The sequence below is a fragment of the Polypterus senegalus genome, chromosome 3 (assembly GCF_016835505.1).
Source record: "Polypterus senegalus isolate Bchr_013 chromosome 3, ASM1683550v1, whole genome shotgun sequence".
Taxonomy (NCBI): Eukaryota; Metazoa; Chordata; class Cladistia; order Polypteriformes; family Polypteridae; genus Polypterus; species Polypterus senegalus.
The window spans coordinates 285,728,648-285,753,655 of NC_053156.1; the positions used below are offsets into that span (position 1 = coordinate 285,728,648).

The window sequence follows — 25,008 nt, forward strand, 5'->3', positions numbered from 1 at the left end:
GATTTTCTATGTAATAAACTTAATAAGTTATAGCGTAATGAAAATTACATAATTAGATCTGGACCACCCTATACATAATCATGTTCAGTTGTTTCATTGTAGGCGGAGATACTTTTGAAATGATGTGAAAATGCTGGTGTCGACAGACATAATGAAAATGTGGTAGTGTCAAGTGAAGTTGGGGAGCATGCACTGGTACAGCACGTTGCCGCACCCACCACACGACGAAACAACTCAGGATCCCGGTTGGCAACCACCCAGGCAGACACACGGTCCAGTCCCACCCTCCGGAAATGACCCCGTTATGGTGTATAAAATCAACATCTTATTCTGTATTACAGTATATTTTGCTCAATCCCAACAAGATGAATTCAGATGTAGGAGGCATTATAATAAAAAAGGACATATCCTGTTCCTTATATCTCACTTTTATAACAGTTGTTCATAGCTTAGTGCTAATTTGGTTTACAGCCTGGGAAAGGAAGCCTGAGCTTATACCTCAGGCTATTGATTATTTTACGGATGGACATCTGGGACATCAATTGGGCTTACGGCCTGGGAAAGGAAGAACTGAGGCAATATCAAAGAACTTTATTACCTGGGGAGCAAAATTCATCCAAGAAAAAGAAGAAGAAGGTGGCGGCACTGGTCGTCAGAAAGGCATCATGAACATCAATTGCTAAATCAACCTACACCCTGGGACATTCATGTCATCTCTACATCTTTTTCGTAAGCTTTTTCTAAAGACTATATATATTCAGACTTTCCTATCAGTACCTATTTTCTAGTATTCTTTGTTCCAGTGGTATTATTATTATTCTTGTAATAAATACCATGCTGTTTTTAACTTTCTGTGCTTGGTCTTAATGTCTAGAGTGATTGAAGTAATAAGTTAGATTTCTTTGAGCACCTAGTGTAGCCGGATTTTTGCCATTATTTCTGTGTTGCGAGGTTTATAAGGCTGAGAGTGAGGGCGCAACTCAATAGTTAGGGACAATACAAAAAGAAGGTATTTTTGGGTGATACAATAAATGGCCTATAGTCAAGAGTGCTGAGTCTTTGTATGTTTAAATGTATTCTTGTAGACCAAAAGTAATATTTAGCTCTGAGATATCACTAAAACATTGTATGTTGTTTGTGCTGATAATAAGTAAGTCTCTTGAAGTGCTGAATGACAGGCTGTTATTCCTATAGCTCTTGTGTGGTTTAAAGTGCTAGGGGTTAATAAGCATGTGTGTGTGTCATTCATGGGGCAATGTTGTGGATAGGGTCTGTGTGTGTGTGCGTATAGCTATGCATTTGTGTGTTCATCTTAAAGTGCTATAGTAGACTGTCAGGGATGCCAGGGGCCATGACCCGGCCGGGACGCCAGGAGGGACCAGAAGAGGGTCAGAGCCCTGCCTGGATCACGTGGGGTTTGCCTTCCGAGTTGCTTTGGGGGCCATGGGTCAAGGGCATGGAAGCCTTTCCCTGTAGGGGCCCGTGGTCACCGCCAGGAGGCGCCCCGATGTCTTGGAGACTTGTTGCCCCAGCACTTCTGCCACACCAGGAAGTGCTGGGGGGAAGATTTATGACGGCGCCCGGAGAGCAGCCGGGAGGACAGCCGGCACTTCCGCTATGCTGGGGCGTGGCCAGAAGAAGATTGCCGGGAACACCTGGGGCTCATCCGGGTCCTCTATAAAAGGGGCCGTCTCCATTCATTCGAGGCTAGAGTCGGGTGGAAGAAGGACGAGGCAAGAAGAGCTGTGAAGGCGGCCCGAAGACAAGGCATTGTGGCCAGGATTGTGACTGTTTGGGGTGTGTGCACGTGACTAAGGTCTGTGTGACCATTGGACTGGGGTCTTTGTGACCATATTATTGTAAATATTGTGTTTAATAAACGTGTGGTGGTTCTTAAACAAGATGTCCGCCTGTCCGTGTCCGGGCAAAGTTCACAAGACCAACCCGATAACGAACTTGACGAGAACACTTACCCTTGAGGAAAAACAGGTAAAGGACAAGTAGAGGGAAATACCACGATAATACAGACCCTCTTTCTGCCGCAGCCAGGTGTTACGTGGGTGACCCTTTGGCCTGGTCCAGCCACTCGGGTCCCCAACAATGAGGATCTTATGAGCCGATCACCCTCGGGGACTCCATGAGCAACACAAAGTCAAACCCACGGTACCCAAGGATTTTCCGGAGAGACACAGTACCAAAGGAGTCCAGTCTTCATCTCAGGTCACTGGATAGCATCCATGTCTTGCAACCATATAGCAAGACAGGAAGCACCAGGACTCTAAAGACGAGGACCTTTGTCCTTTTGCATAGATATCGGGAGCGCCACACACCCCTTTCCAGAGACCTCATGACCCCCCATGCTTTTCCATCTGTTCCAGAATTATTTCTTCATTTGACTACAAAAGATACTCAGCAACTTGATAATTTTCTTGTCACCATTCAATCACTTTACCTTGGAGTTTCCTGGAATATTATTTTTGTCTCCATTGTGTAGGTTACACCACCACACTGACGCACCCCAAACTGGACCTTACAGATGCAGTTGAATTTACATGACAGTCAACTTAAACCCCAGACAGTCTCCATTGAACCAATTCTGTGACTTCTAAAATCAATTGGCTACACCAGTGATGTTTTTGGGGTTTTATTTTAAAAGGGGTTTAATGCTTACACCATCACTTAATTTGTGTTTGATATTTTTTATTTAATTTAGGACAGTTTGCAAAGATCTGTTACCACTTTGCTGTGATTAGGATCTTTCATGTCAAATTAAATCCACTGTGATTCAATGTTGTATAACATGTGACCAGTTTTGCTGCAGCACCCCAAAGATGACTACACTACATTAGTCCTTGTTGGTTGTTATCAATATTCTCTTCACCTCCCTCCTTCTCTTGTTCCTCCACTCCTCCCAGGAGACTGTTGCCCGTCTCCTCTCCCAGCTCCAACTCACCTGGAAGTGGCGAAATGACTTCTTTAATCTCGGACCGGTACCAGGACTTAGCCCAATGGAAGTACTTCTGGATCAACAGGAAGTCCCAAAAACCAAGTAGCAGAGCTCCAGGCAGTGCCTCCTGGTGGCACCCAGGGACCCCAACAGGGCTGCTCTACGGCACTACAATTCCCATCATGCCCTGTGGGTGTCTCCTGCGGTATTTGACTCCAGGGCAGCTGCCACCTTGCAGTTTGGAGCCGCATGTGGCTTGAATACATTGTCTTCCCCTGTTCCTTAACTACAGTGACCTCATTTCTAGGTAATGAATCATGAGCTGTCCCAGTCGGCAAACAAGCCCACGCCTGTCGTCCGTTGCAAACAGTAAAATGTGAAAACTTTCAAGGGGGGTGAACACCTTTCGTAGGCACTGTAAATCATAGTCCTTGGTAGCATCTGTTTACTGTTTACTTCCTCAGCCCTACCCTTATTTAGTGTGATCTACACGATGCTACCTACCCCAGCATGTCCTGGCTTGCAGGACTACTAATCACAGTATTCACGGCTTGGCTTCAGATGTAAACTGAGCCTTTCACTTTAGCAATGAGAACCAGAAGAGTACCGTGTCTCAGATCAGAAAGATAAAGCCAGTAAAATCAATTTGAGAATCTTGAGTGAAACCCTCTCATTAACGGATCCCTGACCTAACAGGATATTGCAGAAATTTGAATACAAAGTGTATGAAGTAAGAAGAGATAATCGTTGAAAAAGTCACTGTAACCACAAAGTACTTAAAAGACTTTTAATCCTGCTGTAAATATACAGCATGTGGGTGGTGTAGGGGCACAGTGGTTAGTGTTGCATCCTCAAATCCTGGATAGTGCATGGACTGTGTGGAGTCTGTATGTGGGAGATTAGGCTTTACTTAGTAAGTCATTTTTGTCTCATATCCTTAAAGTAGCAGGTGTATTCACTCATTCATTTATTTTCAAAGCCGCATAATCCAATTTAATCTCACAAGAGCTGAAAACAATCTTGGCAACATCCTAAAAGTTTAAGGTGTTGGCTGGGCCAGAGCCTTTAACCTGAATTTTAACATTAGCCAACACCAACCCGTCAGTGTTAGAGGTCATGCAGCATTCATCAAGAGGGCAGCTACAAGAACAATTAGGCAACACCAAAAGGGGGAAGTTATTGTGTAGCTCTAGAATTATGCCCTCTGCTTTTGTGACAGCTTTGTCCAGCTGATTCTGTGATGTCTGCAATCATTAAAAGTGACTTTTTTATGTGACGTTTGATCTTGTGTCTAACTTTTGCTTTTGTTTTAGTCTTGTGTCTTTCTGGATACCTGTGCTTACTTCTATTTAATGCCAACTGTCTTTCAATACTTTATATTACTGCCAGGATACTAGCTTATGTTTATTTTCCTCTTTTTTGCCTTCTTAGTTAATTTTAAAGTACAGGGTGGGTCAAACACTAATTGTACCATTATGTATATACTTATATATAATTTTTGTGGGAAATTTATGTGGCACATATGGTGTTGAACATGATGGTGCACAGGTTGAGACATTCCTGTAAATCATCTTGCACACATGAGGTTATGTTTTGAAAATAAATGGTTTCCGCCATTCAAATGTTAACATAATTTTGACTCACCCTGTATTTTGCATATGCATATTACAAGTATGTATTTTTGATAATATTTTTTATTATTTAGTACAGTATTTATCTATATTGTGCTTCTGTGTTCTCTTTTTTTTCTTCTGCTTTGTGGGGGGAACCCTAAGAGGCGGGGCCACCCTGATGTCACCACTGAAGCACCGCCCTTTGCTATTATATTCTGCAGCTGGGCGATTCGATTAAAATGATAGCGGGGAAGTGCAACTGCCTTACAGATCCACAATCCTACTGTAAATCCCATGCCTGGTTGCTGCCTGTGTGAAGTTTGCATGCTGTCTTTGTCCCTGAATGGATTTTCCTCTCACTTTCCCAAAGACATGAAAGTTAGGTTAACTGGAGATTCCAGCTGGCCATTTTTGACTGTGTCTTTATGTGAGTGAATGGTCACTGGTATGGTCTGGCACCCTGGGATGGGTTCTTTCCTGTGTGGTGTCCAGTACTGCCAGGATAGGTTAAGACTGCTCACCCCAAACTGAATTAACTCTTTGAGGGCTGAATATTTTTTCCAAAAAACAGTTTCTGCAAAGCAATGGTTTCACACAGAAATCAACATAAAACGTCTGTTGCTGCATACTGTGGCAGCCACTTTGACAAGAATGTGCGTCAGGCTTATGGCCAGGCTGTTTTTGCATGGTTCCTTGTGCTTTGTGGGTGGAACCCTAAGAGGCGGGGCCACCCTGATGTCACCACTGAAGCACCGCCCTTTGCTATTATATTCTGCAGCTGGGCAGAATTCCTCCAGTGGCTTTTTGACATTTGGAGTGCGCTTTGTTTCTTGAAGATATTAATTTTTCCTGGCTTCTTGAATTATTGCTTCCGTTCTTGGATTTTGCTCTTGTTTTATGAATTTGGATTTATTTGCCTCTTTAGTTAATCTTTTGTTAATATAACACAATTCTTTTATAAAAATTCTTTGTGAACTTGTTTCTCAAGCAATTTAAAAATAAAACACTTTTCTATTCCCCGAGAGGCATTTTGATATATTTTAGGACATCAATAGTGGTAACTCTGTATTGGCCTAAAACAACGAAACAGCAGGTAGGTCAGCAAGAGTGTTTCGTGATGACTGGTGTCCAGTCAAATAGTCTTGAATAGCTGGGATAAGGGCCAGTCTCCCATAACCTTGTAACTGGAATAAGTAGATTAAGAAAATCAATGAGTGCCATGACAGGGAATTGGTAATACGAGTGCGGAATACTTACAGTGGTACCATCGTCTTCACTCTTTGAGATTAGTACAACAAACAGGATGAAGAGCAAGGAAGTGAAGCCTACTATCAGAATGGACTTCTTGAAGTAGATTCTCATTTCAGCAAGACTTCAAAGAAAAAAAAGCAATGGGTTCACATCCCTAGAAAGGCATAAACATTACAATTAAGCAGAGTCTGACATGGTGAGGTCTAGATAGATAGATAGATAGATAGATATGAAAGGCACTATATGATAGATAGATAGATAGATAGATAGATAGATAGATAGATAGATAGATAGATAGATAGATAGATAGATAGATAGATAGATAGATAGATAGATAGATAGATAGATAGATAGATAGATAGATAAACAAAACAGATAACATAACCAAAAACATCACACCAATTTCAAAGCAAAGTGAACAATGACAAGTGTCACTTTCAAGGATTGCAAAATTGTAGCTTATTCCAAGACGTCAAGTAACATTGGACAATGGTGGCACAACAACAACAACATTTATTTCTATAGCACGTTTTCATAAAAATGATGTAGCTCAAAGTGCTTTACAAGATGAAAAAAGAAAAATATAAAAATAAGATATTATTAGGCAATACTAAGTAACAGAGAATAATGTAAGGTCCAGTGGCCAGGAGAACAGTAAAAACAAAATCTGCAGTCATTAGCACTCCTGCCACACAGTACCAAAACACTGTCTTCCAGTCAAAGTCTAGTAGTATCTGCATGGTCTGTGAAAGTTTTAATCTATATAATCCTATTTTTCAGGCACACAATGATGTACGCAGTGAAGAAAACTCTACAAAATTAAACTGAAAGTGCATGCTAGATTAGTGCCTCTAAACTGGACCAATATGACTCTGTGTGGTCATGTCCTAGGTGGGCTACTAATTTAAGCCCATTGTTACCTGGGTATGTTTCAGCTCCCTGAAAATTTGAATTAGAGTATTTGGATGGATAAAATAACTACTCCAAAAAGCTTCACAAAAATTAAATTCCATGTGAAAAATGGCAGAGATCCAAACTGAAGTCTGAGATAATATCTGCATGCAAGCAGTATGCAGAGGCCGTTGTTATATGAGTTGGAGATGGTGGCACTGACCAGAAAGCAGGAGACAGAGCTGGAGGTGGCAGAGTTAAAGCTGCTAAGATTTGCATTGGGTGTGATGAGGACGGACAGGATTAGAAATGAGAACATTAGAAGGTTAGTACATGTGGGACGGTTTGGAAACAAAGTCAGAGAGGCGAGATTGCATTGGTTCGGACATGTGCAGAGGAGAGATACTGGATATACTGGGAGAAGGATGTTAAGGATAGAGCTGACAGGGAAGAGGAAAAGAGGAAGGCCTGAGAGAAGGTTTTTGGATGTGGTGAGAAAGGACATGCAAGTGATGGGGGTGACAGAGCAAGATGTAGAGGACAGGAAGATATGGAAGAAGATGATCCGCTGTAGCGACCCCTAAGGGGAGCAGCCGAAAGAAGAAGAAGAAGAAGTAGTATGCAGAGGCAAATGATATCCTAGTTCACTGGTGTTCAGTGAAAGATCAGAGGTCTATGTACTTGACCTGGGATTAAAATAAGAGGGCAGGGTTTCTGTTTACAAAGGCTTTTACTTAAAAGGTGTTTCTTTTGATTAACATGATAGTGGGGAAATGCAACTGCCTTACAGATCCACAATCCTAGCTTTAAATCCCATGCCTGGTTGCTGCCTGTGTGAAGTTTGCATGCAGTCTTTGTCCCTGAATGGATTTTCCTCTCACTTTCCCAAAGACATGAAAGTTAGGTTAACTGGAGATTCCAACTGGCCATTTTTGACTGTGTCTTTAAGTGGCATTGGTCCCTGGCGAACATTGCCATTGGCGTATCAGCTACATGAACCCGTTCAGCACCATGATTAGCTGGGGACCAGTCAACTGAAGTTGGAACCTCACATTCGTCTTCGATCACTTGTATCAAAATTGGAGTCCGACAAGTCATAGTCCAGTTCAGAGATAATAGGCAAAACGTCGTCCACGCTGTAGTTTGCTTTATGCATCCACTTTGATCTCTCGCTAGATGTCAGTACCATTTTTGCCGTTGTTTGCGCCGAACTACTCACACAAGCGCAGGAAATCACAGTCAAACCAATGAAGCTAACTTTCCTTTTAGCAACGAGAGTTCAGCTAAAACATAATAGAGTAGTTGGTTTTGTCATAGTTTATAGTTGATTACCATCGTCAACTCCTCCTTTTGACAAAAGTCGACATCAGCCCTAAAAGAGTGAAATAGTTTTTTCCACTAAATAAAATGAAGATGTTTAGATCAAGGATAAGCTCACATTAACATAACATGCAGTGCATTCAAAAACTATTCAGATCCTTTCACTTTCTTCACACATTATAGTGTTGTAGATTTAATTTGAAATGGAAAAACTTGCATTTTTTGACAATAACACAAAAGCAATTTATAATCACTAATTCACCTAAAGTCGATGTCACATTATGCGACTTGTTGTCGTGGGGTGTGTCACAGTTGCTGATCTCATCACTGTACCGTGTCAAATTACACAACTGAAAATCTGGGGAGAGCTATCTGCGGGTACCAACTGGAGGTTGAAGAGGGTGTGAAAGCCAAAAGAGTCTGAGTTCAGAGTGCAGTCAAGTCTGCTAACTAGGAGCAGAGGACATGTGATGGTATTAAGGGGAACTGCGAACCAGAGAATCTGTGGCAACCAGCATGAGGATGGTGTAGATAGAGCAATCAAAGAGTCACTAGTCAGTCATGCGGTGATGGAAGTAACAGGGCTTCATCGACACACTGACTGCCAAGGGAAGTTGCTGAGATGCTTGTTGCTCTGAGGGCAGGATGTGGGACATCTGTTTTTACAAGTGATTTTTAAATGAGTTTTATTTATTTACTAGCAAAATACCCGCACTTCGCAGTGGAAAAGTAGTCTGTTAAAGAAGTTATGAAAAAGAAAAGGAAACATTTTAAAAATAACGTACCATGATTGTCAATGTAATTGTTTTGTGAGTGTTATGAGTGTTGCTGTCATCAAGGATTTCATTATCATTATTTCTTTCAATCAGGTTCATATTTGGAGGATGTGTTGTGTTCAAGTTATATGCCGTGTTTTTCAACCGTTGTAAAGATAACAGGTTTTATTCATCGAAGTGTTCACTACCCAAATCGGTACTCGTGAATCTAAGATGTTTAAACAGGCATTCCCAGTATTAAGTTGTGGATTTGCCTGCAAATGTTTAGCGGCAGCGTGTCTATGAACTTAATTTAAACTTAAACTTTACACCTTGCTTTCCTATTGATATGTCTACAAAGGCTTGTTCAGATTCAGAGGGTTGTTCCTTTCTTACTGCGTCAATAAACAGCTCATGTTCCTCTTTATCTGAGACATCACACACTGCATGCACGGGTTTACCTTTCCCAGTCCTGCAAACTTTAGCGAAGTGGTTCAATTGACCACATTTTTTTACACTGTCTTTCTTTAGCTGGACGTTGACTTTTTCCACCATGTGCTTTGTTTCCGCAGTAGCTGCACTTATGAATATGCTTGTATGCGTCCCTCGCTTCATATTCTTTTGCTGCCTTCTCAATTGTGTAATGCGTTTTTTGCTCAGCGCTCTTTGTAACTCTTGCTTGTTCTCTGCGTACTGTGTTCACAGTCAGTTCTCGTGAGCCGCTCTGAGTACATGTATCGAAGGTTGTCAGCTGTGCTTGTGCTATCTCGTGCGATCTTGCGATGTCCACGGCTTTATTTAATGTTAGCTCAGACCCGGCACTTAAAAGTTTCTCTCGCACTTTTGCTGAGTTTGTGCCAAACACTAGTCTATCCCTGACCATCTCATCTTTGTTTGCATAAGCACAGTCCTTCACCAGCAATTTTAACTCCGTTATAAAGTGATCAAAAGTTCTCGTTTATACCTTGTGTCTTCTCACTAAACTTGTATCTCGCGAAAATTGTATTTGTCTTAGGCATGACAAACGGCAGTGGCTGCGTGTCTATTGGATTGCTGCTGACGGACGGCCTTATATGGGCAGGCACTCAATTACATGGGAGGCGTGCGTATGGGGGACGCAATATAGGCAGGCAGCCAACTACGTGGGAGGCGTGGTGATGGGTGACGAACTCCGCTCACACGGCGACCGAGCTGCAGGCTATGGCCGTATATATGTACGTAAGTAGGATTCAGTTATGACCGTTACGCGTAGAATTTCGAACTGAAACCTGCTTAACTTTTGTAAGTAAGCTGTAAGGAATGAGCCTGCCAAATTTCAGCCTTCTACCTACACGTGAAGTTGGAGAATTAGTGATGAGTGAGTGAGTGAGTCAGTCAGTCAGTGAGGGCTTTGCCTTTTATTAGTATAGATTGTAGAGAAAAGCCAAGCAAAATGACACCTTTTATTGGCTAACTAAAAAGATTACAATATGCAAGCTTTCGAGGCAACTCAGGCCCCTTCTTCAGGCAAGATGTAATCTTAGTATAGATTGAAAATATTTCTAGCATTCCTGATGACTTGGTTTACCATTGACTGATTCATGACGTGACACTTGTTTAAAAATAAATATGAACATTTTGCACACTTGGCACCATAATCTTGTTGTTGTGACCTCACTTGCCCAGTTCATCTTCAGTTATAAACTACTAGATGTCCCAACAGGAGTGATGCCCATGGCAGTAACGTCAAACAGGTCTTTGCTTATAAACGCTTCAAAAAATACAACAAAAATGCTGTTTACAGAGAAACAATCACTTGCCATTTAAACACGTATTTACATTCATATAATTCACAATTTATTTATTATTTCAATTAACTTGTAATACAGCCATGACTCTGTTAACATTCAGACTAAGAATGTCGTGCTTTAACGTCAGAGCTTTCACAGAGGTACAATAAATTAAAATTGAAGAGTGACAAAAAGCTGACATAAGAGGCCATATTACTGTACTAATATTGTTATTGATGTCTTATTATTACTCTATTTCAATAATCATTATTCATATATGTGATGCATGTATTAAGGTAAGGTGAGATTAGCTTTGGGTGGGTTATGTTAGGTGCGGTGTATACTTGATGTCTCATCGCAATGTAAATCGACTCGATCAACTCGACTTGTTTTTTTGGGAGAAATTAAGTAGATCGGACTGGCAAGCTTTGTTGGGCTGAATGGCCTGTTCTCTTCTAGAGTGTTCTAATGTTCTAAATGACATAAAGGCACATCCCTGCATGCTGCAAGGACACAGCTATGTTTTCACCGCACACAAAATGCAGTGATGCAGACGCCGCACCTTGTTTCCAGAATCAGTGCAGTGAAAATGACATCAGACACAGAGGCACAACCCTGCCCCTTTAAAATACGTCAACGTGCTTAATGACAAAATTGACGAACGACACACTGGTCAGAAGCATATGCTATAATTAAGCGAGACTCGACTGTATTTTCATAAATATCAATATGCATTATAAAGTGGAATATCTATTATGGCATCAAGTCAAGTGCTCTTTATTCTTCTACAGTTTTAAAGTAGTAATCTACCAGTCATAGATAGGTACCTCAGCGAGCTTTTATTCAAACCCTTATCCACCTTAATAAAAACAACAAGAGTATGTCTGTGTGTCCGTCCGGAAGCTAAGCTTAGGAAAAAAATTTTAAAAACAGATTGGCAGAATTTCACCATAAACAACTCGATCTGTGATCAGTAAATTGGCCAATCGCAAAAAATGATCTCGTCAGCCCCTCCTTTCTATGCGTGGTATTGTGGTAATGGAGCCGGTACTCACTGAACAGTAAGGCCGGGTTTATACTTCACACGACGTGACGCATGCTACAGCGGACACTCCTGCTAAACAAGCGTTTTACTGTTTGTACTTGCGCGTGTACTTTACGTAAATCTGGAGGAATCCACCAGGTGGCAGTGCGAGATATTATCACGGTGAGAACAGGTTCGGCTTCACTGTGTTGTGAATTGTCTAGAACACCCATTAAATTCCAATGACACCTTACTGCAATATCTCTGAAAAGGATGTTTAAAGATTAAATCCATCAGTCCAGGGATTTGTCCATTTCAGATAGCATTGGGCACCAGGCAGAAACAATCCCTGGATGAGGCATCAGCTCATCGCAAGGTGAATACAAGCAGACACATACACTTGTGCCATTTTAGTCTAACCAAATCTGCATATCTTTGGAAGGAAACCAGAGCACACTGAGCAAACCCAGCAGGAAAACATATAAACTCCAGGCAGGGAATACCAGCGACGTGACTCCCTGGGAGACAGTAGTGCTAACGCTCCGCCACCGTGTCACCCCCATGTATGTAATTATTAACAGTATTCATTATTTAAACGAAATGAACGATTTATCTGTAAAATGTAACATACAGTGCATCTGGAAAGTATTCATAGCGCATCACTTTTTCCACATTTTTTTATGCTACAGCCTTATTCCAAAATGGATTAAATTAATTTTTTTCCTCAGAATTCTACACACAACACCCCATAATGACAACGTGAAAAAAGTTTACTTGAGGTTTTTACAAATTTATTAAAAATAAAAAAACGGAGACAGCACATGTACTTAAGTATTCACAGCCTTGGCCATGATGCTCCAAACTGAGCTCAGGTGCATCCTTTTTCCGCTGATCATCCTTGAGATGTTTCTGCAGCTTCATTGGAGTCCACCTGTGGTAAATTCAGTTGACTTGAGATGATTTGGAAAGGCACACACCTGTCTATAGAAGGTCCCACAGTTGACAGTTCATGTCAGAGCACAAACCAAGCATGAAGTCAAAGGAATTGTCTGTAGACCTCCGAGACAGGATTATCTTGAGGCACAAATCTGGAGAAGGTTAAAGAAAAATTTCTGCTGCTTTGAAGGTCCCAGTTTCCACAGTGGCCTTCATCATTCGTAAGTGGAAGAAGTTCGAAACCACAAGGACTCTTCCTAGAGCTGGCCGGCCATCTAAACTGAGCTGTGGGAAAAGGGCCTTAGTCAAGGAGGTGACCAAGAACCCGATGGTCACTCTGTCAGAGCTCCAGAGGTCCTCTGTGGAGAGAGGAGAACCTTTCAGAAGGACAACCATCTCTGCAGCAATCCACCAATCAGGCCTGTATGGTAGAGTGGCCAGACGGAAGCCTTTCTTTAGTAAAAGGCACATGGCAGCCCGCCTGTAGTTTGCCAAAAGTTCCTGAAGGACTCTCAGAACACGAGAAACAAATTCTCTGGTCTGATGAGACAAAGATTGAACTCTTTGGTGTGAATGCCAGACATCACATTTGGAGGAAACCAGGCACCTCTCATCACCAGGCCAATACCATCCCTACAGTGAAGCATGGTGGTGGCAGCATCATGCTGTGGGGATGTTTTGTCAGCAGCAGGAACTGGGAGACTAGTCAGGATCAAGGGAAAGATGACTGCAGCAATGTACAGAGACATCCTGGATGAAAACCTGCTCCAGAGCGCTCTTGACCTCAGACTGGGGCGACGGTTCATCTTTCAGCAGGACAACAACCCTAAGCACACAGCCAAGATATCAAAGGAGTGGCTTCAGGACAACTCTGTGAATGTCCTTGAGTGGCTCAGCCAGAGCCCAGACTTGAATCCGATTGAACATCTCTGGAGAGATCTTAAAATGGCTGTGCACCGACGCTTTCCATACACTATGATGGAGCTTGAGAGGTGCTGCAAAGAGGAATGGGCGAAACAGGCCAAGGATAGGTGTGCCAAGCTTGTGGCATCATATTCAAAAAGACTTGAGGCTGTAATTGCTGCCAAAGGTGCATCGACAAAGTATTGAGCAAAAGCTGTGAATATTTATGTACATGTGATTTCTGTTTTTTTATTTTTAATAAATTTGTAAAAACCTCAAGTAAACTTTTTTCATGTTGTCATTATGGGGTGTTGTATGTAGAATTCTGAGGAAAAAAATGAATTTAATCCATTTTGGAATAAGGCTGTAACATAACAAAATGTGGAAAAAGTGATGCGCTGTGAATACTTTCCGGATGCACTGTAAATACTTTAATGCGTTTCATCATGAAAGTGATATCAAGTATAAATCTAAGGATTCTAAATGTACAGAGAGTTGGAATATCATACATTTAATGTGCTCAGTGTGGCAATCTATTGCTGGCGATCCGCTGCTGTCAGGACCAGAGGAAGCCCTAGAAAAAAAGACGCCACAGAAGACGGTATGTGAGACTTTTAAAATGTATCGTGTCATTACAATCGGGAATAGGCAACACTTGAATATCAAAGCACCACGAATGCATCTGAATGTCGGCATTTTGCTTCACCACATCGAACCATTCATCAAACATCGAAGTGCGCACACCGATCCCATAGGATCCGCAAAGAGGCTTTCTGTCACATGTAGATAGTAAACAGAGACTCTGATGTCACATTCCAACTTTTATCACACTGTGGACCCCGACATCGCATTAATTTCTGAGGACCTGCTCAGAAGACGCATCAAATTAATGCTGGGAACGCATGGCAGCCATGATGCGGGCACGTATGCGTTCTGAGCGCGAAGTAGAAATGAGCCCTAAGCCTTTTGTTAATAAAAGATAAGTTAACATTGTGATAGACGGCTGGCGTTTCAGTCTGGCCGGGACGTCCCTCAACAGAGAGAAGGAGGAAGAGCAGCCTTTTCAGGGCACTACATCCCCCGGGACGCTAGATGGCAGCTCCCCTGGATGGAAATGGTTCTTTGGATTTCCACAGGACATCCTGGAACATGGAGTCCGGTTCTTCAGCCCTGTTGGGTGCCGTGTGTGCCGCCAGGGGGAGCTCACAAGGAACCTGGGGACTCCTACTGTCATTACAACCCAGAAGTACTTCGGAGGCACAAGGACAGAAGCCCGCAGTACTTCTGGGCTACTTGAGAAAGGAGGATGTGGTGTTTGACCCGGAGAAGGAACACTTCTGGGTCTTGGACTATTTAAAGTACTGGTTGAGACCCAGTAAGGAGAGCTGGGGTTGGGAGGTTGGGTGACGAAGGTGCTGGGAGTGGAGGATTGTTTATCTGTATTATTGATTTATTGTATTGATTATTGTTGGAGAATTGTGGAGATTGCGGTGGTTTGTGCACTTTAATTGAAGAAAAATATTAAAGAAATCTTCTTGGTGCTTTTACACGTGTGTCCTGGACGTCTGTCTGGTGGGTTCAATGGGGCAACAGCGCCTCTAGCGTCCACAACATCTATGGTCAATAGTTTAATTATAAAAATGCATTTTTACATAGGACATAAGGCTTCTATGTGTCTGGTAATGCAGGACCTTACTGTAAAAATTTTTTTTCAAGAGATAAAGAAAAAAAATTTTATTCAGAATCGGCCGAGTAACATGAAATCGGTGATTGATATCGGCCTTAAAAAAACTCTAATCGGAGCATCCCTATTTAAAAATAAATAAAAGAATAAATAAAATAAAGAATATATAAAAGAAGGGTCAACAAATAAGGAATGACATTGAAAATGTCAAATAAAGGGCGAAAACAAGGAAAATTAGTGTTGATTAGCTGGTAACTCCACAATATTCAAAAGAACAGGAGAAAGAGTTGCGGCCTTCTTAAGTCTGTTTAGGCCACAAGTAAAGCAAAACACTTGAATTATAAAAGTGCTCAGTTCAACAAGTGACGCCGATAGACAGCTTTGAAAAGCGGGGCATATTATCATACCAAACCAAATGGACAACCCAAGTATCAAATAAAAAAACATGAGGTGTATGTTGATTAATTAGATTTCAGCCCATCTTCAACACGAAGCCCAGCTAGTATTTGAATAATCTGATGGGTCAACTGTATACATGGAGATAAAAAAAAGACTTCTCTGACAGCAGAAGTGTATATTGTTGGTTTTTGGATAGTCACGATTCCTTAACCGCAGGGGAGTTATGAGGAATTTACCATATTCTCTTATCCTTAGATCAGGATATTCCAGCATTGGTGAACAGAGCAAGGTTTAGTCAGATAGCTCCAAGTCATTTGGCAAGTATCTGTCCCCTAGCAAAGTAAATGCAGGGATACCCTAACCTGCGGCCGGAGTTACCAGCTAATCCAATACCTGCAGTGACAATGCGGGAACGTAAAGCGTGTGAAACAGAAAGCGATTTACGTGCCACCTTTCTTTGCCCTTGTTATATATCAAGATAAAATTCAAACAGCTGAAATCAGAATGTGCTGGTCAACACAACATTTACCATATGTGAATATCGTTTCAGTTTATTTCTCAGGTGACTGCTTTTTGTTGACAGCAATTCACCTGCCACTTTGCACAGGAGAAATCGTTTTTACTTTCTCATATACGAAGTATAGAGAAAGTATAGTAATTATGAAAATATTGAACCTCGATATTTTGATGAATCTTGACGTTATAGACCTCCCAGAGTCCAAAAATACCGTTTTTTGCAATTGTGTGTGTGCGTGTCTGTGTGTGTATAAACACCATAACTCAAAAACGCAACTAGATACAGTAGATGGATGAAATTCGGCATGTGGTTGTTACACCACAAGTTTAGATCTTAACTTTTGGGTCAAATCCATCACCTGGAAGTGGTACTTTACTCGATTTTTTTTTCCCCCCGTGTAGCCAAGTCCAATTTATTCAACTTTACTTTTTATAATAATTGTTCAATATATTATTAATTTGATTAGATTTGTTGTTGATGGTTCCTTAGCATACATAATATAAAAATATAATCATTGTCTTGCGGTTTACTCCTCAAATATCCATCCCCATATCAGAGTATACGAGAAAGTCTAGGGGGAGACCACTCCCGTAACGGCACTGATCGAGACACTGACTAGGTCATCATACAAGATCAGCATATTGTTGCTGACCAATCACTGTTGCTTTTAAACCATCGTTTAACAATGAAGCAATACAAACAAAGGTCGGTAGGCGAAGAGAGTTTGCCAAGTGATGAAAAACTAAACATACTAATGGGTTTTTGTAATTATTCCATATTTACTGTTCATATTCACAACTCAAAATACCTGATATTGTGAAAATAATCCAGTACCAGAATTATATTTTAAACTATTTGACTCTGTTTTTTCAATGTTTTTCTCTCTCTCTCTCTCTCAAACTAGATAGCTGAAATATCCTATACTTTTCTGTTCTTAACATCAGCCATATCATACAAGTTGCATACCAGGGATTTTTCTTGCCTTACATCCAAACCTGCTGGGGTAGACTCCAGGTTTTCTGTGATCATGTTCTGGATAAACAGGTTTAGATAATGTATACTGGTATATTGATCTTAATCTCAGATGCAGTCTCTGTCATTTTATGCCTGTTTTATACTCTTATTACCTGCTCATTATGGGTTTACTGTCCTTTATGTTGGCATATTCAAGTTTCACTGCCCCTAACCTTGACACTACATGCTTGTTTTTCTTTGTTTCCCTCAATACAGGTAGGTGGGGTCTGCACACTGATTCAAGTCTTAGAGCCCTGTTCTTCCTAAGCTCCCGTGATTTTCATGAGAAAATATTTAAAAAACTATAAAATTGTGTAAAATTGTTCATGTTCAGTGTCTAGTTTTGATTATGTTTGTTTTTATCAGACAAAAACAAAACCAGATAGTAAACCATGTAGTGTAGTAAGCTTCCGCTAACATTAAACTCGTATCTGTTATGTGTACAGTTCTGTCTGATTGTGACACAAATTGTGACACAAAACTAAACTCCGCAGGAGCCCCATGCCATAATTACTAAAACTTAAACTAATAGATATAAAAATAAAATAGAAATGTCTTTGTTAAATAAAAACTAAACTAAAACTAAAAAATACACGATGAAGGAAAACTAAAACTAAACTGAATTTCCAAGTAATGTCAGAAAAAATATAGAAATGAAAGCGAATATAAAAAGGCAAAACTATAATAACCTTGGCCAGGGCTCTTATTACAGAACTCCACAAAGCAATCACCTCCTGTTACCTGCTAATCGTGTTCAAGCTCCTTCTTTCGGCTGCTCCAGTTAGGTGTCGCCACAGCAGATCATCTTTTTCCATCTCTTCCTGTCCTCTGCATCTTGTCCATTACACCTACCACCTTCATGTCCTCCCTCACCTCATTAATAAACCTGCTCTTAGGCCTTCCTCTTTTTCTCTTCCCTGGCAGCTCTATCCTTAACATCCTTCTCCCAATATACCCAACCTCTCTCCTCTGCACATCTCTAAACCAACACAATCTCGCCTCTCTGACTTTGTCTCCCAACCGTCCAACTTGACCTGACCCTCTCATGTCCTCATTTCTAATCTTGTCCATCCTCGTCACACCCAATGCAAATCTTAGCATCTTTAACTCTGCCACTTCCAGCTCCATCTCCTGTTTTTTGGTCAGTGCCACTGTCTCCAGCCTATATAACATACTGTAGCTGTCCAATAAAAGTGTCTACACATCTAACAAATGTTATGACTTTCAAATGTCCGCATGAAACTTGAAATACTCCCGTCATCTCTTTCCTTACTTCATACTCACAGCAGAATGCGGCCTGGACTGCATTATCATTGTAAAATTTCATATCAGACCAGACAGGCACTGGGAGAAGCAAAGGACTTGCCAATCCCCATCCCACCCAAACTCAGCAGGGGCCTGGACATCTTGCCACTCTGTACCATTGCTCTAAGTTTCAAAAAGCAGTACATACACTTTATTTTTCATAGCAACTGCCTGAAGCACCATTCGCCTGATCGTCTTCCCTCCTGTTAACACCTCTTGACATTTTCTATAGTGGCCATCATTCTGGCAAACATTTGTGCTCCATTATTTATATGCATACTGAATATTTAAATAGTCTTTTCATCATGAAGCTCCATTATTGTCATTTTTTTGGCAACACGTGACAGCATTTATTGTTTCATTCCCAGTTGTCCCTTTGTTGTGCTTTGAGGTGACTTGCTGTGTGCAATTGTGGAGATGGAGAGAGACAGTTTGAAATTATAAAGAAAATTAGAATCATGTAAGGTAACAGGTGGCCTCGCTGTCAAGAGATTGCTGGGGCACAAAACTGGCACCGCGGCTCAGTGGCTAGCACAGCACTAGTATCCTGGGTTTATTCCCCTGCGTGGAACTCACTCTTTCTCCCCACATCACAAAGATTAACATGTTAGCCGTTGATGTTAAAATGTCCATGGTGAGCAGTGCATTGATGCTATTAAGATAAGGATTGCAGAGGCAAGAACCTAATTTGCTAATGATCCAAAAAAATGGCACAAAACCAAAGTGCTCATTTGTGTGCTCGTCTACTAGCTAATTTAGACAGAGGAAAGCCACCAGAAAGTGATAAAAACCACAAGTTCACAGATACACCCGATGGTCTGGATAAAGAAGAAACACAATATTTATTTATTCAGTTTTCTGCTGGGCAGGCTTTGCCTCCCTGCAACTCAAATCTAGAGGAGAAGAATGGATATTATTCTTGCAACTACTGTTGAATAACTTGTACTGATAAAATTAACTCCATGTAAAAATGTAAAAAAGAGGTTTGCAAATAAAGTCTGAAATTCTGTCTATGGTACAATTGAGCAATTTACATAAACAAATGGTGTGATGGTTGACTTAAGCTCACTGCAGAATCAGAGATCTACTGCTTCCTCAATGTTGTGAGCCCAAGTCTGACTAGATGGTTTGATTGCACAAGCAGCAACACACACACACACACATTCATAACCACGCACACACACACACGTACATACATAACCACACACAAACTCATATATACAGTACTGCAGTAAAAGGAAGTGCACTGTATAAGAATGAACTGAACTTCAGCTCACCTGGCTGGCACAGCGTCACTGTGGCTAGCACCGTTGCCATGCACCACCAGGAAACTGGGTTTTAATTTCTAGCCAGGACAAAACGTGTGTAGGGTCTACAGATTCTCCTTGAAGATGTGTATTTTAGGAAACCAGTGACTAGAAACCAGTCCTGCTAGTGAATTCAAAGCAATGCCAGCCAGTCCAGAGTAGGTTCCTGCCTTATCCTTGGGTTACCAGGATGGGCTCCTGCTCTCTTTGACTCAGATCTGGATAAGCAGACTCCGTAAACTAACTGAAGCAGCCGGCTCTTTGCCTGGGTTTTCATTTAGTCAGCTTCCTTCAGGGTTGTGGGGTATTATGTGTATATTTATAAACTAAAAATAAAATGGGTAGTTCAAAAGAAAGGCTGTGCCAGTGCGTAAAGGAAATAAATGGTCTGCAATTCAGATTTTTTATTTTTCCTCTAGTCAGTGTATCTTAATTTAGATTCTAGAAAGGCACCCCGGACTCACGACAGATATTCCTGTAGAGTTTGTCTTGCCCAAAACCGCTTTATTAAATTGTCGTGAACGACAGTCTGATGCTGAGGATATTTAGAAAACAGCATAATTTGAGCCATTAGGAAAAGTTCTGGAACTTCAAAACCTCAATCCCATTAGTCTGATAGCAGCCGAGTGCAAACCTGAAGTTTCATTCATTAGCAGCAGACTATTCATGGTTGATAATTGTTGCATTTCCTATTTTTTCTTACTTTATAGTGTGTCATGGTTTATAACTATTAAATTATTAGATTTTGGTTATTCTTGTTACATTCAGGGGTGACACGGTGGTGCAGTGGTAGCACTGCTTCCTCGCAGTAAGGACACCCGGGTTCACTTACCAGGTCTTCCCTGTGTGGAGTTTGCATGTTCTCCCCGTGTTCGCGTGGGTTTCCTCCCACAGTCCAAAGACATGCAGGTAAGGTGCACTGGCGGTCCTAAATTGTCCCTGGTGTGTGCATGTGTGTGTGTGCCCTGCGGTGGGCTGGCGCCCTGCCTGGGATTTGTTCCTGCCTTGCGCCCTGTGTTGGCTGGGATTGGCTCCAGCAGACACCTGTGACCTTGTGTTAGGATATAGCGGGTTGGATAATGGATGGATGGATTGTTACGACATTCACGATGTGGCTTTCACTGATTTTACTTTATTCTCTGCTTTCTTTCGTTCTTGTATAAATTTTTTTGACTTTTGCTATATATATCATGTTCTGGATAAACAGGTTTAGATAATGTATACTGGTATATTGTTCTTAATCTCAGATGCAGTCTCTGTCATTTTATGCCTGTTTTATACTCTTATTACCTGCTCATTATGGGTTTACTGTCCTTTATGTTGGCATATTCAAGTTTCACTGCCCCTAACCTTGACACTACATGCTTGTTTTTCTTTGTTTCCCTCAATACAGGTAGGTGGGGTCTGCACACTGATTCAAGTCTTAGAGCCCTGTTCTTCCTAAGCTCCCGTGATTTTCATGAGAAAATATTTAAAAAACTATAAAACTGTGTAAAATTGTTCATGTTCAGTGTCTAGTTTTGATTATGTTTGTTTTTATCAGACAAAAACAAAACCAGATAGTAAACCATGTAGTGTAGTAAGCTTCCGCTAACATTAAACTCGTATCTGTTATGTGTACAGTTCTGTCTGACTGTGACACAAATTGTGACACAAAACTAAAGTCCGCAGGAGCTCCATGCCATAATTACTAAAACTTAAACTAATAGATATAAAAATAAAATAGAAATGTCTTTGTTAAATAAAAACTAAACTAAAACTAAAAATACACGATGAAGGAAAACTAAAACTAAACTGAATTTCCAACTAATGTCAGAAAAAATATAGAAATGAAAACTAATATAAAAAGGCAAAACTATAATAACCTTGGCTAGGGCTCTTATTACAGAACTCCACAAAGCAATCACCTCCTGTTACCTGCTAATCGTGTTCAAGCTCCTTCTTTCGGCTGCTCCAGTTAGGTGTCGCCACAGCAGATCATCTTTTTCCATCTCTTCCTGTCCTCTGCATCTTGTCCATTACACCTACCACCTTCATGTCCTCCCTCACCTCATTAATAAACCTGCTCTTAGGCCTTCCTCTTTTCCTCTTCCCTGGCAGCTCTATCCTTAACATCCTTCTCCCAATATACCCAGCATCTCTCCTCTGCACATCTCTAAACCAACACAATCTCGCCTCTCTGACTTTGTCTCCCAACCGTCCAACTTGACCTGACCCTCTCATGTCCTCATTTCTAATCTTGTCCATCCTCGTCACACCCAATGCAAATCTTAGCATCTTTAACTCTGCCACTTCTAGCTCCATCTCCTTATTTTTTGGTCAGTGCCACTGTCTCCAGCCCATATAACATACTGTAGCTGTCCAATAAAAGTGTCTACACATCTAACAAATGTTATGACTTTCAAATGTCCGCATGAAACTGGTCATCTCTTTCCTTACTTCATACTCACAGCAGAATGTGGCCTGGACTGCATATCATTGTAAAATTTATTATTATTATTATTATTATGTAAATATTAAATAAATAAATATATATTCGCTTCCCGGGTCCTCCCTGTGTGGAGTTTGCATGTTCTCGCCGTGTCTGCGTGGGTTTCCTCCCACAGTCCAAAGACATGCAGGTTAGGTGCATTGGCGATTCTAAATTGTCGCTAGTGTGTGCGTGTGTGTGTGCCCGCCCTATGGTGGGTTGGCACCCTGCCCAGGGTTTGTTTCTTGCCTTGCGCCCTGTGCTGGCTGTGATTGGCTCCAGCAGACCCCCCGTGACCCTGTAGTTAGGATAATGGATGAATTATGTAAATCTATTCAGCTGTATTGTGAAAAGCATACAAGAGAATGGACTGATCAATTACTTCTAGGAGCAGCACAGCTGTTAATGCTGCTGCCTCCCACTTTCAGTATTTCAGGGCATGGACGCCCAGTCAAGGCACTGCACTGTTTGTATACACACTCTCCTCATGATGGCATAGATTTGTTCAGTCTACACCATTTTAACAGCCAAATACCAAAAGATATACAGGATAGAAAAGTGCCAAGTGCTGCACGTAGGCAAAAGGAATGTCAGTTATATTTACAAGATAGGAGGCACGTCCAACAGGAAATAACTGCTGGGTTTACATTGGCACAACGTTTTCATTAACTAAGCCAAGTGCAGAAGCTATTAAAATGGTAAAAGAAAATGTTAGTTTATATTGTGAAAACTGTTGAATATAAATTAGGCAACATTATGCTCAAGAGTATACACTGCTCAGCCACAACATTAAAACCACCTGCCCAGTACTATGTAGGTCCTCCTCGACCAACACAAGGCATGGACTTCTGAAAGTGCCCTATGGTGTCTGGCACCACGTCTTGCAACTTGTGAGGTGGGGCCTCCATGGATGAGACTTGTTCAACCTGCACATCCCACAGATGCTTAATCGGATTGAAATCTGAGGACTTTAGAGGCCAGGTGAGCACCTTGAACTCTTTATCACGGTGGTCAAACCATTCCTGAACAAACTGCAGGGTGGCAGAGCACATCATCCTGCTGAAAGTGTCATTAAGGAATACCGTGTATATGGTCTGCAACAATCTTCAGATGGGTGCTATGTGTCAAAGTAACTTCCACATGAATGTCAAGACCCCAGGTATCCCAGCAGAATACTGATCAGAGCACCATGCTGCCTCCACTTGCCTTCTTCCCATAGTGCATCCTGCTGCCATCTCTTCCCCTGGTAAACGATGCACACGAACCCGGCTGTCCACATGATTTAAAAGAAGACGTTGATTCATCAGACCAGGCCGTCTTCTTCCGTTGATCCATGGTCCAGTTCCGAAGCTTGCATGCCCAATTTAGGACACTTGATTAGATTATTTATTTATAAAAGCACATTTAAAAACAAAAGAGGTTGCCGTACAAAGCAGCATTAAAATAAACACAATGCAAACAATCATGCAGAAGATGATTAATAAAACAGCCAATTATAAAATCCACCACAATTCCATTATGGGGTCAGCAGGGGAACTCTGTGGCTACACATACATAGCAGGCTGGGAGTTCTGACACCTTTCTCTCATGGCCAGCATTACGTTTGTGGGATAACACAAGGCCAGCAAGCCTTCACTCCCCACACGCATCAAAGAGGCCTTGAGCACCCATAACCCCATCATCAGTTCACTGGCTGTCCTTCCTTGGACCATTGTATACTGGGAACACCCCACACGATCTGCCATTTATTTCATATGCTCTGACAAAGTCATCTAGTCATCTCAATCTGGCCCTTCTCAGAGTCACTCAGATACGTTTTTCTCTCTTTCCAACACATCACCTTTAATAGTTGACTGTTCACTAGCTAGCAACTATACCCCATCCTTGACAGGTGCCACTGTAACAAGATAATCAATGCTATTCACGTCACCCGTCAGTGGGATTAATGTTGTGGCCGATTGTGCGTAATGCAGTAGTGAGACCACCTCTGGAGTATTGTGTGCAGTTCTGGTCACCACGGTACAAGAAAGACAACCTGACAGAACCTGAAGCTGTGCAGAGGAGAGCAACCAAAGGCTTCCCAGAATGCAAGGACATGTCGTACTCTGACAGACTCGGAGAATTAAACCTGTTCAGTCCCGAGGTGAGTAGGCTGCATGGGGACCTCATCCAGGTCTTCATAATTCTCAAAGGCAGGGGATCCCAAACTCGATCGCTCCAGGTTTTTGTTCCAACCAGATTCACAATCGGTGATAAGAATCGATAACAACTGATCTCATTTAATTAGTTGGTCTTTTTTACTCTTTTCTGCATTCAGAAAAACACATCAGTATGGTTTTTACATTTATAAGACATTAAGAAATATTTCTATTATTTTCTAAAGAAATAAATACTTAACTCTCTTTTGTTCTTTTCCTATATAGTTTGCTCCCTTCATTTAATCCTAATAGTGACAATAAGCAACCAGCAAAGCAGACACCCGGGACGATGAAAGCAGCAACGACTTCAGTGTCAGACTTGCTAATTAGTAAATAATCAATTAAACAGCCAGAACACCTGGAAAAGCAGAAGGAAAATTAGGTTGAAAATACTATTAAAAAAAAAAGATATTCCCCATATAAATGTTTATTACATTTTAATAAAAATCTACCAAAATGAGTTTGTAATTTCTACATTGACTCCAAAACACAGAAACTGGGAAATAACGACTCACTTAATAAAGGCTAAGAGTCCAATGAAACACGGAAGTTGGTTTGGAACAAAAACCTGAAGCCACAGAGGGTCCCCAGGATCGAGTTTGGGAACCACCGCTCAACGGTATTGACAAAGATCCACCAGAATTCTTTATGAACGTGAGGACACCAGTGGAAATGCATTTATGACTGGAACGAGGAAGCACTTTA

General features: G+C 41.3%; 1 protein-coding gene across 2 annotated transcripts in view; it reads right to left on the reverse strand.

Moving 5' to 3' along the window:
- Positions 1–25,008, reverse strand: part of LOC120526262 (alpha-1,3-mannosyl-glycoprotein 4-beta-N-acetylglucosaminyltransferase C-like) — a 54,295-nt gene that overhangs the window by 24,429 nt on the left and 4,858 nt on the right. For both annotated transcript variants that reach the window (XR_005633107.1, XM_039749356.1), the window contains exon 2: positions 5,818–5,965. Coding sequence is in view for 1 of the 2 variants with exons in the window: in XM_039749356.1 (XP_039605290.1) it covers positions 5,818–5,922 (105 nt within the window). In the remaining variant the exon portion in view is untranslated. The remainder of the gene's footprint in view (positions 1–5,817; positions 5,966–25,008) is intronic.